Genomic DNA, 17,242 nt, shown 5'->3' with positions numbered 1-17,242 from the left:
GCCCATATAAATGGAATCGAGAAAAATGGTACTGATGAACGTATGTGAAGGGCAGGAATAGAGTTGCAGACATGGAGAATGGACTGGTGGGCACAGTGGGGCAACACAGGGTGGTACAAATGGAGAGAGTAACATTGACATATATGTACTATTATGTGTAACATAAGTAGCTGGCAGGAAGCAGCTGTATGTAGCACAGGGAGCTCAGCTTCAGTGCTCTGTGATGACGCAGATGGGTGGGCTGGGGGATGGGGTAGGAAGGAGGCTTAAGAGGGAGGGGATATATGTATACTTATAGCTGATTCACACTGTCATAAACAGCAGAAGCTAACACAACATTGTAAAGCAGTTATCCTCCAATTAAAAATAAATTTAAAAATAAAAGTCTTAAAAGTAATAAAAAGCCAGCTTTTCCTTGCTCTGTCCTTTCTGCAAGTCATTCTCAAAAATCTGTGCTGATGATTCGGAAAAAACTGGTTGATGGTTCGGAACCCTGGACATCTCTGTCTTCCATGCCCTTAAGTTTAAGCATGACTTTCCTTAGTCCTCTGCTATGTCTGAAGAGTCACCACCATTCAAACACAATGAGTAGTGAAGGGGGTTAACAGGAGCTGCCCCTGTTGTTTGCGTCCCGCCTCTGCTCTTCTTCTTTATCCTGGCTTCTTGGTACTTCTGTGCAGCGTATCACCTCTCACTGAATTGGAGGCTTTGGACCACCGAGATCAGGAAGTGCAGTCAGGAAAGATGTATATTTAAGTACTTTTCTTTATGCCAGGTTCTGTGTCAGATACTAAGATTGATGCAAAATGTAAACCAGTTCATGCCCTTTGTGATTTTTTTCATGTTTTCTTGAAAATTCTGATGTTCTGTTTTAGTATTTGAAAACAACTACTTAAAATTATCATAAAGACCTTCACTTTTAAGTCAAACTCATTAGTTACATTAGTTGTTTTTTTTAATTAGCATGTGCAAGTAATTATAGAGCTTGTGTTTTCTTTGAAAAGGTAGTTGTGTTCATTTTACTTATACATTACAGACTGTCTCAGCTGCTGCCAAAAACGGTACATCATCGAACAAAAACAAAGAAGATGAAGATATAGCTAAAGGTAAAGAATCAAGCACATGTAGTTTAGTATTGCTGATCTTTGCAGAATGATTTATTGGAATAAAAATTAAAATAAAACTGAGTTTACTTGTAGTATTTTACCTCAAATCTAAAAATCAGTGGAGTCTGAAAACGTAAGAGAAACAACTGACATGATATAAGGTTAATTGAATTCATAATCCTTGCAAGTAATGGTTTTTAGTGTCCTACCTTTGAAGAGATTACATTTCACCTTTTCTTTAATGCCAGAGTTATGAGTCAAGCACAGAAATATGTTCATGACTTGTTCTATATGGAAAGCTACCCATATTATAATGTCACAATCTGTTTGCTGTAAAAATAATAGCTGCTGTATATGACAGACTGTGATATTAAGGAATGAGCAAAAACTTTATTTTCAAAAATGTCATAGTTGTCTGCCCTGTCCCCTTTTGCCCCCACCCCCACCCTACAAAAGCTAATTGTTTAGTATTTAACTGGACAAATAACATTCACTTGATTTATTCTTATTAAATAGTATATTATGTAATATTTCTTTTTAATCTCTTAAAAAATCAGAGTTAATACTGTCTGTCTTGTTTTTTGCATTTTAATTTTTCAAACTAGCTATTGAATTATCATTGCAAGAGCAGAAGCAGCAGCACACAGAAACAAAATCCTTATATCCATCTGCAGAAATTCAGTCAAATAATAAAGTTGCAAGGAAAGTGAGAGCTTTATATGATTTTGAAGCCGTTGAGGACAATGAACTCACTTTTAAACATGGTGAAATTATTATTGTTTTGGATGACAGGTATGTTTTAAATGTTTCTGGAATATTTTGAAGTTATTCAGTATCATATCCTTAATTTAGAATGCTGAATATTCAGCTTTTGACTTTGGTGTATTTAAATCATACTAGAACCTTTTCTGCCTTAATTATTTCTTTCTGAAATTAGGGTAGTTTGAGTTTCTTATTCTTTCATTAAATTTGGTAATAAAGTGTTCTTTGTATCTTGGGTTAAAAATGTATTGAATAATATTGTTTATTATCACAATTGAGACGCAGAAATATTCAGTCATTTGGATGTATTTACACTGAGAATTGTATATACCAAAATTACTGGCAAAAAAAAAAAAACAACTTTAGGAAGAGATATAGCTGTAATACCTTTGATCAGCTCAGCTAAAAACTATGCTCAGCTCCTCCCCAGTTGTTAATCTGCTACTGCCTCTCCCTCACAATTTCTCTATCACTTATACTTGTAATAAAGAATAGATTTGTCTTTACTGAGACTAATTCTACTTTAGTTTGCTTTTAAAAGAAATTGATGAAATTTAGCAAGAGTGAGACCTAACAACTGGTTACTAACAGATTGCAAATGTATTTGGTATCCATTATAAATAACTTAGTAAGGATACATTAGTATATTTTTAAATGGGTAGAAACCCAAAATGGTTTTACTTTGCTGCAGTAAATATTTATTGGGAAAATACTATATGAATATGCTGTGTTTATTTATAATAAAGAATGAGGAAATAGTTCTTTTCTTCATAAAACCTAGAATAAAGGAAGGGAGTTAAGATTACTTTACAAGTAAATATGTGGTATGGAGATTGTGAATGCCATAAAAGGTAATGTTGGGGTCCAGAAAAAAGCGGAGTCACACCTGGTACACACCTCTAGGAAAAAAGGCTTATCCAGTGGGTTCACTTTGGGTGAACTTTGATCTTACAGAACAGGAAAATGAAGGTCTCTTACACAGTCAAGATAACATTATGTTTACTTAGAAAATAATCATTTTTTTTTCTTTAAGAGTCTTTTTTGTTTTTCTTTTTTAAATAATCATGTGGACCAAAGCACATGATCCCTGAAGGAGAATAAATAGATGTGAAGGTGAAGGGTTAATATGGGGTCTGAATGCTGACAGTCTGAAATGTCAGGCTTCTGGGTGTAAAATGTTTATAGAAGAACTTAAGTTTACACTTCTGATACTTTTATACAAGCATAAAATGAAGGACATTTATAAAATAAATATAAGAAAAACTACAAAATGAGCATTATTTTTATGTAATGAGAAAATTTTCCAGTGTAAGTTACTGCTCACAAGGTAAATAACAGTACTGATCAGTGGCACAGCTGCTTCCTCATTTTCTTCAGCAAGTCTGTTCTGCTCACTGCTCTGATAACTCAATTTTCTTCTGATTGTTTCTTATGTGGTTGTCGTGACTCCTGCATACATACCATATCCCTTGATGTCATTTGATGTTCATGTGGCATTATGTTATCTGTATGGTCTGCAGGCTTGCAGTATGTAAAGGGTTACGTCATTGTGAAGCCATGTGTCTTTTCGTTGGTGTCTAGTTAAAGCACAAATCCATTAAATAACTTAGACTCATATGAAACTATTTTCAGTTAAGGCTTATCCTTGCAAAAGAGAATGTTTTTTTCTGTTGTAAACTACTAAGAGAATTCAACATGAATATGATGGAATATGTAGGTTGATTAAATGTCATTTTGATGTTGCTGCTGCTGCTGCTGCTAAGTCACTTCAGTCGTGTCCGACTCTGTGCGACCCCATAGATGGCAGCCCACCAGGCTCCCCCGTCCCTGGGATTCTCCAGGCAAGAACACTGGAGTGGGTTGCCATTTCCTTCTCCACATTTTGATGTTAGGAAACCCCAATCTTAAAACTGCCATAGATGTGCTCATCAACACACATAAGTAAAATGTTATCATTCTAGGAGATTGGTTATTACTGGCAAGATTTTAAACACAAATGCACACTTGGGTACTAAAGTTAAATGGCCGTCTTGCATTAAAAAAGAGGTCATCTGGATGATCCAGAATATGACTGTATCCATTGTTTTTATATTCTGTTGAAATTAAAAGTACAAAATTTAAAACTTCACATATAGAACTTGAAGTCCCTTGAAAATATATCATTCTCAGACTTCAGTTTAAGAAATACTCAGCTGATAGACAGGTGCAGATTCCTTATTAACAGAGTATACCAAAAAATGTCATTCTTAGTGCTCCCAAATATTATAAAGGATCTAGAAATAAATAGGAGAAGGCAATGGCAGCCCACTCCAGTACTCTTGCCTGGAAAATCCCATGGATGGAGGAGCCTGGTAGGCTTCAGTCCCTGGGGTCGCTGAGTCGGACACGACTGAGCGACTTCACTTTCACTTTTCACTTTCATGCACTGGAGAAGGAAATGGCAACCCACTCGTGTTCTTGCTTGGAGAATCCCAGGGACGGCGGAGCCTGGTAGGCTGCCGTCTCTGGGGTCGCACAGAGTCGGACACGACTGACGTGACTTAGCAGCAGCAGGAATAAGTAAACCTAACAAAGACACTTAAGGACTTCATGGAAAAAAATTATAAATCCTTTGAAAGATATAAAATAATATATATATATTTATATATCAATAAATATAAATGGAGTGAGATGTCATTTATGCTGAAGAAACCTTAATATTGTAAAGATTACTTTTTCTAATATTAATACATAAACAGTTCATTCTGTCATTAACAGCTCAATAAGACTTTTTTCCAGAGAACTTGGAAACATTTTTATTTTGACATTAATATGGAAATATGAAGGTCTACAATAACACAGAGAAGGTACTTTTCCTGTCATGTATCAAGGCATATTAAGAGGTTATAATAAATATAGTCTATTGCAACAGGGTGGAACCCAGAAATAAGCTTATGAACAGATAGCAGCTTGCTGTTTGAAAGATAGACTATCATAAATCAGTAGGAAAAATGATGTACTATTAAATAGATTTTGCTGGGATGAATTGACTTTCTATGCAGTATAAATAAAATTTGATTCAGCTTCACACAGTACATAAAATTTCATTCCAAATAAAGACCTAAATGTGGAAGAGTGCTATAAAGGAAAATGTGAAACTATTAGGCAAATATAAAGGAGAATAGATTGAGGAATTCAAGGTATTTGCATAATACAGACAAACAAATGCTCTTCAGATATGTACAGAACTCCTACATATTCATGAAAAGAGACGAATGACCCAGTGGAAAAAGAAAAATGGACAGAAGATATGAACAAGCAGTCTAGGGAAGAGCCAGTCTGGATGCTCAGAAGTGCAAATGGGCACAGCAGTAAGAGATGATTTCTCCTGTGCAATCCAAGTGCTGCCTGGACAGTTAATACATGGGAGCAAAAATGATATTCTCACATGCTGCTGAGGGAAAGGAGGTTGGTGAATTGCCACAGCCACTTCAGGGAACATTTGACAGCATTAGTGAAATGGAAAATGCTTAGGTTCTGTGGCCCAGCAAGCCTGTCTCTGTGCACATGCCTAGAGAATTGTTGCATGTGTGCCCTAAAATCTAGAATCATTATTATCCCAGCCTTTATAAGGGTGAGAGAAAAGACTGGAAATAACCTAAATGTCTGCCTGCATGGGGATGAGTACATCAGATATGCCATATCTGTGTGATGGATCTTTAAAAGGGATTAATAAAATCTGAAAGAATTAACCTATAAAATTTAAAAGATATATAATGATTAACATTTATGTTAGGTTGGCGCGAACATAATTGTGGTTTTGGACCATCAATTTTAAATCATTATAGCTAAGCTCGAACATATCTTCATTAATCAAAATAGGAACCTTTTCAATCAACACATTTTTGCCAACAAGAAATGTTTACTTATTCCTGTAGTATAAAAATCTGTGCTCCAGATCAATCCTAAAGGGTTCTACTCTACAGCATTGTGTCTAGGATTATGGTCTGTACTGTGCACTTAAAATTTGCTGTGAAGGGAGATCTTACATTGTGTTATCACCAAAAATTAATAAATAGAGATGGGTGGAGAAAGTTTTAGGAGGTAATGGATATATTTATTGTATAACCTGTGGTGATGATGTTCAGATGCATACTAATTTGCAAATCCATCGAGTTGTACGGTAAATAGGTACAGCTCTTTGTATGTAAAAACTTTAAGAAAGTGGTTTCGAAAAATTAAAAAAAAAAAAATCCGTTCTTCGGGATTTGACTCTTGGAAAGCATTTTCTGCCTCAGGCTGGTTTGTGGAATGATTTTCCCTGCAAAAAGTTGTTGAGATGCTCAAAGAAGTAGTCAGTTGGTGAGAGGTCAAGTGAATATGGCGAATGAGGTAAAATTTTGTAGCCTAATTTGTTCAACTTTTGAAGCATTGGTTGTGCAACATGTGGTCAGGCATTGTCGTGGAGAAGATTTGGGCCCTTTCTGTTGACCAAAGATGGCTGTAAACATTGCAGTTTTCAGTGCATCTCATCGATTTGCTTAGCATACTTCTCAGATCAATGGTTTCACCAGGGTTCAGAAAGCTGTAGTGGATCACAGTGGCAGCAGACTACCGAACAGTGACTGTGACCTTTCTTGGTGCAAGTCTGGCTTTGGGAAGTGCTTTGGACCTTCTTACCAGTCCAACCACTGAGCTAGTCGTCACCAGTGGTCTTATAAAATCTACTTTTCATTGCATAGCACAATGTGATCAAGAAATGGTTTGTTCTTGTGGCGTAGAATAAGAGAAGATGATACTTCAAAATGACGATTTATTTGATTTGTGGTTGGCTCATGAGGCACCCACTTATCGAGGTTTTTCACCTTTCCAATTGGCTTCAAATGCCAAATGACCGACCATAGCATGATCGACGTTGAGTTCTTTGGCGACTTCTCGTGGTTTTAAGAGGATCAGCTTTGATGATGTTGTTACCTTCCGATGGCTGGCCACTATGCTCCTCCTCTTCAAAGCTCTTGTCTCCTTTGCAGAACTTGAACCACTTGAACCACTGCACTGTCCATTCATTAGCAGTTCCTGGGCCAAATGTGTTGTTGATGTTGTGAGTTGTCCTTGCTGCTTTACTTTTGAACTCAAATAAGAAAACCACTCCAATTTGCTTTTTTGTCTAACATGATTTCCCTAGTCTAAAATAAATATAAACAAGTAATAAGTCATTAGCAAAAAAATAAAAGCAAGAAATGTGCATTAAAATGGTGTATAACATAACCATATTTATTTAAGAACACTCCAATATCAAATGGCAAAGTTCAACAATGCAAAACTGCAATTACTTTTGTACCAACTTAATATCTATAGAGTTGGCTATACATATCTATATATATCTATATCTGTAAGCTCTATAGATAAATATAGAGTTTATAGATATAGTAAATGAATAAAAAATATATCTGAAGGAAGGTGACGTATCAACTTGGTGGTGGTATGAAGGATGGATGTGAGTTTGGGATTTGGAGGTGTTGATAAAGGAAACTTCAGTGTTATCTGTAATTTTTTTTTTTTTTAAAGTACAGAATCAAATATGACCAGTTGTTGATAGGTTCTGAATTTAAGTATGAGAATATAGATGTTTATTTTATTTGTACTTTTTTATATTTCTTATTAAGTTTACTTCCCTCGTGGCTCAGATGGTAAAGAATCTGCCTGCAATGCAGGAGACCCAGGTTCTTTCCCTAGGTTGGGAAGATCCTCTGGAGAAGCCATGGCTACCCACTCCAGTACTCTTGCCTGGAGAATTCCATGGACAGAGGAGCCTGAAGGGCTATAGTCCATGGGGTCACAAAGAGTAGGACATGACTGAGCAACTAACACACAAGTTTAAGAAGAACTACTTTTAAATATAGTGGGATTTGAACTAGTATTTTCAAAGTAGACTAAATTTAATTTTTATTTTAATTACTCTTGACACTAATGAAATATAGAGTAACAAATGGCATTTTTGTACTGTATTTTCAGTGATGCTAATTGGTGGAAAGGAGAAAATCACAGAGGAATTGGACTCTTCCCATCTAATTTTGTAACATGTAATTTAAACATAGAATCAGAGGCAGGTAAGTTAAATCTATGGAAAGGTTAAATCTATTGAAGTTTTCTGTTTGAATTTTATGATTTGGTTTGAAATATAAAGTAGATTGGCATTTAATTCTTATTTTCAATAATTTATTCATGAATAATACAGTTTAACCTACTTCTTCCCAAATTAAGGGGTTAACTTATCCCAGGTCAATTCCAAATTAGAGTTATTTCCTTATCATTATATTTTAAATCCTTTGAGAGTTAATGTGCATAGGTACATATAAGGCATAAAGTAAGCTATGCTTGACCATGTAAATATTTAAATCAGTGTAATTATGGTTTAAGAGGCTATTTGCATTTGTCTAGTACAAAAAATGTTTTATTCATCATTGAAGCGCAGTATCAAAGCAGGCAGGTTGGGGGATCCATTGACAAGTGCTGAGTGTGATTACAGGGGTTAGGAGTACTCCTAAATTGTAGATTTTTCCTTTCATTGATTTGGTCCCGGGGAACTCAAAACAATAACAAAGTAATGTAATCAAGACAGTAGGTTCCTAGTTCACATCTTCTGGACTTCCCTCAGTTTTGCAGCCACAGACAGTTCTACACAGCTGCTGCCAACCATGCCAAGAAAGCGTCCATTTGTTAGGCAGGCAGGGAGTTGGGGGGTAGGGTGGTGGTGCTGAGTGTGTAGAACAACTGGTAAAAATACTAATGATGGTGAGGGTCAAAAATAAAATTGCTCAGTGGTGTTTAAGCACTCGTTTATCAGCTGTTGTGCAAAGTCCTTTGCTTGCACTATTTCATTTAATCTTCTTAAGTCTGGGAAATAGGTACTTTTGCTATCCCATTTTATAGATAAGAAAACTGAGGCTGAGGTTATTTGGCTAGTAGGTGGTAGAGCCAGGATTCTAAAGTCGGCTACTCTGCCATTAGAATGTACTTGTACTGACATAGCTGCTGAACATACTGCTTCTAATCTTTATCGTTCTAGAGAACTTAAATTGAAAGCTCTACAGCGTGTGTAGCATCATCTTTGTGTAGACTGAATGATGCATTCAGTTAAAATTGAGAGAGATGAATACTGAGTACTCTGCCACTCGATACTTCTTTTGCCTCCATTCTGACTCTTAAGTTGATATGAACATTGGAGACACTAGGTTTAATAGCTTGATAGACCATGCTCAGGGAATGCCGTAGAATTCACTATAGGCTGGAGAAATTGAGCTTCTATTTTTAAAAGTAAAAAATACCCTGGATTTTCAGTAAATCCTCGTGTTATGCTAAGTTCTGCTTCTTAGGGCATACTTGAAAGTTAACTAAATATTTGAAATAACTGTTGGGACTTAAAACTTCTTTGGTTATATAGTTTTTGATTATAATTTTTTTTAATTTTATTTTATTTTTAAACTTTACATAATTGTATTAGTTTTGCCAAATATCAAAATGAATCCGCCACAGGTATACATGTGTTCCCCATCCTGAACCCTCCTCCCTCCTCCCTCCCCATACCATTCTTCTGGGTCGTCCCAGTGCACTAGCCCCAAGCATCCAGTATTGTGCATTGAACCTGGACTGGCAACTCGTTTCTAATTCAGATTTACTTATTAAAATATAGTACATTGTGGCAGTTCTCCAGTGAGCATTTAAATAATTTTCTATATATATGTGTATATATTTTTTTAAGTTATTTTTCAACCTTCTCTTTTCTAAGAAAAGTTTTTGTTTTGTGTTACTGTAACTGTTATCAGGTTGAAATCAGGTCTCTTTTTAAATTTTTTTACACGTAGAAAATAATTTTTTATAGCAGGAAAGAGTGTAGTTCATAGATTTAACTCTGAAATTAGCTAATTAGATAATACTCTACTCTCGTATATATATTTTCACCCTAGCAATAACACTCAGTTTTAGGAAGGTGCCTGTAATGACAGCTCCCGTTAATATTGCTTACTTGTTCCACTAGAATGTAAGTTATATCAGGGTAAGGATTCCTGTTTGTTTTATTCACTAGTGTATTTTCAATGCCTCGAACAATGCTTATCATATAGTAAGGGCTAAATAGATAGTTGTGGCATGAATCAGTGACCATATGTAATAACGTATATTGATTACAAAATGTTATGATTATATTGATTATGAAATGTTGTTATTTAGAGTTTCCTTTTTTTTTTCTTATGAATAATCACAGGCTATTTATAAATTAATGACTAAACTACCAAGGTGAATACTGAGGAACTTAAAGTTTACTTTGTTTCCATAGCAGCTGTGGACAAATTGAATATAATTGATGATGAGGAGGAGGAAATTAAGAAATCAGAGCCTGAGCCTGTTTATATAGATGAGGTAGAGTCATTCTTTTGTTTAATGGTTAAACTGTCAAGACTTTTAAAACGTGTTATTCTTGAGAATGCTTGAAAATAAATTTTTATAATCATTGAAATTAAAACTCTTCATAAGGTGTCCTGTTACTTTTTTAGGATAAGATGGATAGAGCCCTGCAGGTACTGCAGAGTATAGATCCAACAGATTCAAAACCAGATTCTCAAGACCTCTTGGACTTAGAAGGTACTAAGTGAATATTAGGGATTACCTTAATGTCATTTAATGTTTTAGCAATTTATAATGTCTTAAATTTTTTCTGCCTTGGGTTGCTTCCAGAGATTAGAAATCTTTGGTGGGAAGTAGACTAGTGTAGTAAAATAGTAAACATATGACTTGGAAGATGTTACAACCTTCCTATCCTGTTCATTGGGGAAGTCTTTACTTTTCTGTAAGCCCACTCATGAAATTTGCAGTTCAGAAAAGGACAGAATTAGAAATAGCATCATAAAGTAACTGAGCAAAATGTTGGAAATTCTTATTCCTCTTCTAATTCTCTTGTATCAGAATTTTAAAGGTCAAAATTATACATGATCTATGTTTACTTTGTAATGTAGGGGTATTTGATACATGCTGATGTGTCTTTTTACTCTCTAAGAAATTTGAAGCAATTAAAATAGATGTTTTTGTGCCTTTTTAAAAAATCCATTGGGAGAAAAATCTCTGGGATAAATGTTTTAGTTCAGTTCAGTCGCTCAGTTGTGTCTGACTCTTTGCCACCCCATGAACTGCAGCACACCAGGCTTCCCTGTCAATCACCAACTCCTGGAGCTTACTCAGACTCATGTCCATCGAGTCGGTGATGCCATCCAACCATCTCATCCTCTGTTGTCCCCTTCTCCCACCTTCAATCTTTCCCAGCATCAGGGTCTTTCAAATGAGTCAGTTCTTCTCATCAGGTGGCCAAAGTATTGGAGTTGCAGCTTCAAAATCAATCCTTCCAATGAATATTCAGGACTGATTTCCTTTTGGATGGACTGGTTAGATCTCCTTGCAGTCCAAGAGACTCTCAAGAGTCTTCTCCAACACCACAGTTCAAAAGCATCAGTTCTTCGGTGCTCAGCTCTCTTTATAGTCCAACTCTCACATCCATACATGACCACTGGAAAAACCACAGCTTTGACTAGATGGACCTTTGTTGGCAAAGTAATGTCTCTGCTTTTTAATATACTGTTAGGTTGGTCATAGCTTTTCTTCCAAGGAGCAACCATCTTTTAATTTAATGGCTGCTGTCACCATCTGAAGTGATTTTGGAGTCCCCCAAAATAGTCTTTCACTGTTTCCATTGTTTCACCATCTATTTGCCATGATGTGATTGGACTGGATGCCATGGTCTTAGTTTTCTGAATGTTGAGTTTTAAGCCAACTTTTTCACTCTCTTTCATTTTCGTCAAGAGGCTTTTTAGTTCTTCTTTGCTTTCTGCCATGAGGGTGGTGTCATCTGCATATCTGAGGTTATTGATATTTCTCCCAGAAGTCTTGTATAAATGTTATTAAATTTTTCATAGAAGAAAATCTGGTTATGAATATAGAATATTGTGCTACTGTATCAATGTTTACATTTGGAGATATAAAACTTATTTTGAAATGGTTTAAATAAATGAAAATTTTTCATATCTAATCTGTATATAATTATTTTATATATTGTGACAAGTTCATTTTATTGTAACTAATAATAGTATTCTAAGTATTTTTAAGGTTTTTGAGATAACTCCAAATTTCAGTCTATAAAGTAGTACTTTGGAAGAACATGGTGGGATTTCTGTTCTGATTTTTACTTTGCCTTGGTCACATGATATTAATATTAGTGCTGAATAGTATTACTGTTGGGTCTATTGCAGTCCTTTCTCTAGCATAAGTTAATTCTCTTTATATTTTACATGGTGTTACATATTGGTGCTCTGTTGTTAAAAATTGTTGAAATTGACTTAAACTGGTTTTTTAGTTTCAAGATTTTTAAATATTTTTGTGTTTACAGATATCTGCCAACAGATGGGTCCAATGATAGATGAAAAGCTTGAAGAGATTGATAGGTGAGACTCTTCATGCAGGAAATGACAAGTATAGTTTTCTTACATTGACTTGTTTTGGCAGAACTTTAAGCTAGAAAGTTTTTGTGGAACTGTTCAGTCTTTTGAAATTGTTTCTGTTTCTAAAAACCCTTACAGACTAATAGAATGGTACTTCTGATTTCGGTAATAGCTTTTTTCATGGCAGTGTATTATATGTAGAATGATGGACTCCTATCTTTATTTTTGTACTTGGGCTGGAGTTGAGGGATAATGAATAATGAAGAGTAAATTTGAACAGAGCACAAAATAGAACAGGAATCATAGGCAAGCACTGTTTTATTATATAATGCAAAGTAGTATTTTTTGAAATAGTATATAATGAAAAGTATTAAAACTTTACAGTGAAATTTCTTTTTTTACTCTAAATCCGATTTACACACCTTCTCTTCTCATATTTCTTCCTTGTATTTCTGTTGTCCTTTTGATTTCATTATCCCATCGAGTCTTACTCTTCCTTAGAGATAGCAGCCCTGAAGGTCAGACTGTCAGGGTTTTGAGCTTTTAACTTAGTTTTGCCCCTTCTCTTATTCCTCAGAGCTTTATATCTTAAGTCAGAGGGGGCATCCATGGTGAATGGCAGACAAGGAAGAAGGCTTTAGTGTCCCACCATCATCCCTTTCTAATATCTGTTTACTGAACTTGGGTATAAAACAGCATAGGAAGAACAGGAGCTACTTTGCTTCTTATCAGCCTTTACCAGAGAAAAGTAGTAGCAAGGTTTTTTCTAGTCACTGAGGATTATAATCTTTGTTCCCTAGGACTTTTTTTTTTTTTTTTAATAAAGTTGTTGTATTTTCTATAGAAATGAAAAGTAAATCCCTGTCTCAGTGAATGAAATTACGGTGTCAATTTCATCATATTTTTTGGTCTTATTTTGGAGAAAGCATGGAGTATCTACTGTTAATTTGTTATTTTGGTTTCAGTGCAGGTATGTTAATGGTTAGTGAATAATCAAATGGAAAAGATTAAAAAGAGGGCTTCCCTGGTCGCTCAGTGCTAAAGAACCTGCTTGTTAATGCGCAAGACACAGTTTGATTCCAGGTCTGGGAAGATCCCATGTGCCATGGCACAACTGAGCCTGTGCACCACAACTCCTGAGCCTATGCTCTAAAGCTAGGGAACTGTAACTGCTGAGCCCACATGCTGCAGCTGCTGAAGCCTGAACCCTCTTGAGCCTGTGCTCAGAAACGAAAGCCGCCGCCGTAATGAGAAGCTGGCGCACCGCAGCTAGCCCCCATTCACCACAACTAGAGAAAAGCCTGCCCACATAGTAGCGCAGACCCAGCGCAGCCAAATAAATACATAAATAAAATAATTTTTTTAAAAAGATTAAAAAGAAAATAGTATTATCTTAGGTGTGGCTAGGGCTGCAATTATTATAAACCTTTCTAAAAACTAAAAATAGTCCGTATCTTTTAACTCAGCAATTAAGCAACTCAGTTTAAGTCCGTATCTTAAACTCAGTAAAAAAAACTTTACTGTCAGAATATTAAATTTTAGCTTTCATTTCTGTCATTGTACAGAATGAAATTTTGTAGCATTTATCCTACTAGGAAATTATATTGGGTAAACATGTAAATTGACTTCAGAGAAAGGTGTAGATAGAGTTATTGAAGAAATATCCATAGCCTGAGCTTAACTGTGTTTCAGGCTGTATTAATGTTCTTTCCTACTGCCTTCCAAAAACCATTTTTTACCACCTATGTCAAAGTGCCTTTTCTACCACCTTTTCACTCTTCCCTTGTGTACCCTTCTTGTTTCTTTCAATTGCCTTGATTTACACTGTCCCACTGACCTGACTTGGTCTTCCTTTTTTGCTTGACCTTTCCATCTTTCCTGGGATACCAGCTTAAGTCCCGGCTTCTCCATAAAGCCTTGATAATCACATTAATTCCCTCCTCTAAACTCTTCGGTCCCCTGCCTATTTCACTGAACTTTGCATTTGGTTATGTGCTATCTTATATCATTTGCTATTTTTCAGGCCTTGTCTTCCTAACAGACTACAGTCTTTCTGAAGGAGAGAATGATACTTTTGCCTAATTTCTCTATCCCAGGATAGTGTCAGGCACAGTTTAGTAAAAATTTGTTAGCTGCTTTGGGATTGTGTCTCAAATCCTTGAAGATGATCTCAAGTGTGCATTCAGCCTGCCCTTCAGTGTTCTTCTGGTGTTTCATTAGTATAATACTGGCTTATATGGACTCTGGTTCTTAGAGCCTATGGTTCTTAGAGCCTGTGGTTCCTAGTGACACATCTGTTAGCATGGATGCTCATTTCTGAAACTTCCTGTGCAATTTACAACCAATATTTCTGAAAGTAGAGTTCAGCCTTCTTGTTACAGTCACACATGCAAGAGAGCAAACAGCACTTTTTGTTTCAGACATAACAGTCTCTGATAGAGGAAAGGTGACAAGTCCTGGTAGGACTCAGTCCAGGTCATATATTGGGTAGACCTATGTCCGGCTGCTTGCTTTGCTTCTTGTCTCTTGAGTCTCTCTGTGTATATATTTTAAAAGCTACATTAATAAACAGATTTGTGGGTGCTTTAGGCCAGATTAAGTGGCCATTTCACTTTTATGAACTTTACAACAACTCCCTTGTTGTACAGGGAGTTCTTTATTACCCCAGAATGATAGCAGAACTGTACCAAGTTGAAAGGACTGGCTTTGCAATTTCCTGGGCAGATTTGAAGATGCAAACTTGAAAATATTATTTTGACCTATATTCACTCACTTTCAAAAGAAACCAATGAACAAGCTGTAGAGACTAATTTATGTATACATTTTTTAAATTTGCATTTTCAAAGATAATTATTAATTTTTTTTAGTTGAGCCTTTCATGGTATAAGCAAATAAAAATGTGTCATTTTGTTTGTGAATGTGCTTATATCTCAGTCATATTGTATCTCACACCTGGCTCTGGGCCTTGCCTGAGTACTTTGTTTTTCTACTAAGATTTTTAATTAAGACTTGGACTCTTCCTAAATTCAAAAATTACTTGTTTGTAATTGAATTTTTAACAGAAACCTGTAACATAAGAAAAAAAATTCTCCTAGCACCAAAATTATAAATTGGTTGCATTTTATGAGTTGTGGAAAGGAATTGCCCTAGTATTATGAAGTTATATCAGCCTAGTCATTACATGAAATAAATAATTCCTCCTCCTGTTTTCCCTGTTTGAATATTCTTTCATAGTAGAATTTTTAAAATATGAATAGAAAATGTAAATTTTAAAAAATAATTTATGTTGCCAAGTGAAAAATGAAGTTGCTCAGTCATGTCCGACTCTGCAACTCCAGGACTGTTGCTTACCAGGCTCCTCAGGTGACAGTCCATGGAGTTTTTCAGGCAAGAGTACTGGAGTGGGTTGCCATTTCTTTCTCCAGGGGATCTTCCCAACCCAGGGATTGAACCCGGGTCTCCCGCATTGTAGGCAGACACTTTACCATCTGAACCACAGGGAAGCCCTTCTTTTTAGTAGTCTCGTATGCTGCTAAAAATATGCTTAAATGCTTAAAAACTTTGAAAAGTATTAAAGAGCTTTTCTTCTATATCAGGAAGCATTCAGAATTGTCTGAATTGAATGTAAAAGTCTTAGAAGCTCTGGAACTTTATAATAAGCTGATGAATGAAGCGCCAGTATATGCAGTCTATTCAAAGATCCACCATCCAGCACATTACCCAACTTCATCAGCTGGAGTTCCAATTCAGGTGAGCATATCTTTTGAGAACATTTTTCAAAATTTAGAAAAAGTTTTAAATTAAAAACAAGCATAGTATTAAAATTTCTATGGTGCATGAATAACATTATAAAATCCATCTTCATCAGAAAAATGTTGGATAAACAGTTAAGTGTTCACCAGGACAATTAGACACTCATATTTCACAGATATATTTTAGTTCATTTATAACATAATTAAGAGACCATTAAATATATGAGTGGAGTTCTGTTCTTCATAAGGTTTTGTAAGTATAAATCCTTTAATTTAGGACATTCCTGGCATGTCAGGAGTCTTCCAGATGTGGTACTGATGCTATTCCTGTTGCTCAGCAAGCAAAATCTAACATTTATTTTAAATTTCTGTTAAGATTTCTTTAACTTCTATGATGATTAAAAAGGCCTAAAGAACGTATTTTGTGCTCAGATCATGCTTTGTATTTTCTCAGATGTATGGCTTACACTGTTAAAAATCCACACATGATGAGAATATGATGCAGATCTATACATACAGGTTCCATGAGCCTTTCATGAACATCTTTTCCAGGGCTTTTTACACCTTTTCTGTGCTTCCCAGCTGAAGTGAATATTTATATTTGTCAGTATCCGGTATTCTAAAGCCTTTTTCAAATTTCAGCCAGTTAGCAGTTGAATTCAGAATGAGCTTGGATGAACAAATTTCATGTTAATGTATGAAAACTGGTATGTAAAGGAGTGTGTGAAGGAGACACCAAGGAGAAACAGAATGTGGATGCATAATCTAGGTGACTTGACACAACATACTTGTTAAGTAAAAAAAGAATAGTTACTATGGTAACTGTCACATCAGACAAGATGCATTTATCAAATATGCTGTTCCCTGAACTTCTGAAAATGATGAGAGTCATTACATGTGAGGGTAGAAAGGACTTCTAGGTGCAAAAGACAGCTGGAGTTTATTCAATATTGCTTCTGTTTATCTGCTGCTGCTGTGGACATGAAACAAAACAAAATGCGCCATTGTGTTATAGGACTAGATGTTGGATTTACTGCTTTGTGTGTCTGAAAAGGGTCCTTCCTGTGTCCTTCCTGTGTCAGTTTATGTTTAGTTGCATACTGTTTACAAACCGTGTTTCACTAAGCACAACTTATTCCTTTAAAAAGTTAGCATTCTG

At 35.6% G+C, this 17,242-nt stretch overlaps 1 protein-coding gene across 2 annotated transcripts in view; it reads left to right on the top strand.

Annotated features, from left to right (window-relative positions):
* The window catches only part of STAM2 (signal transducing adaptor molecule (SH3 domain and ITAM motif) 2), a 50,873-nt gene that overhangs the window by 27,400 nt on the left and 6,231 nt on the right, over positions 1 to 17,242 (top strand). The window contains exons 6-12 of one of the 2 annotated variants that reach the window (XM_010839998.1): positions 1,037 to 1,106; positions 1,712 to 1,898; positions 7,863 to 7,957; positions 10,186 to 10,265; positions 10,400 to 10,487; positions 12,280 to 12,334; positions 15,928 to 16,081. In XM_010839998.1, the coding sequence (XP_010838300.1) occupies positions 1,037 to 1,106; positions 1,712 to 1,898; positions 7,863 to 7,957; positions 10,186 to 10,265; positions 10,400 to 10,487; positions 12,280 to 12,334; positions 15,928 to 16,081 (729 nt within the window). Of the gene's footprint in view, positions 1 to 1,036; positions 1,107 to 1,711; positions 1,899 to 7,862; positions 7,958 to 10,182; positions 10,266 to 10,399; positions 10,488 to 12,279; positions 12,335 to 15,927; positions 16,082 to 17,242 lie in introns of both variants that reach the window. The other variant, XM_010839997.1, reaches the window with a different exon arrangement.

Source organism: Bison bison, unplaced genomic scaffold (genome assembly GCF_000754665.1).
Source record: "Bison bison bison isolate TAMUID 2011002044 unplaced genomic scaffold, Bison_UMD1.0 scf7180017864139, whole genome shotgun sequence".
In the NCBI taxonomy this organism is placed as follows: Eukaryota; Metazoa; Chordata; class Mammalia; order Artiodactyla; family Bovidae; genus Bison; species Bison bison.
The sequence above is the reverse complement of the archived record's forward strand: the minus strand, read 5'-3'. Positions and strand labels throughout refer to the sequence as shown.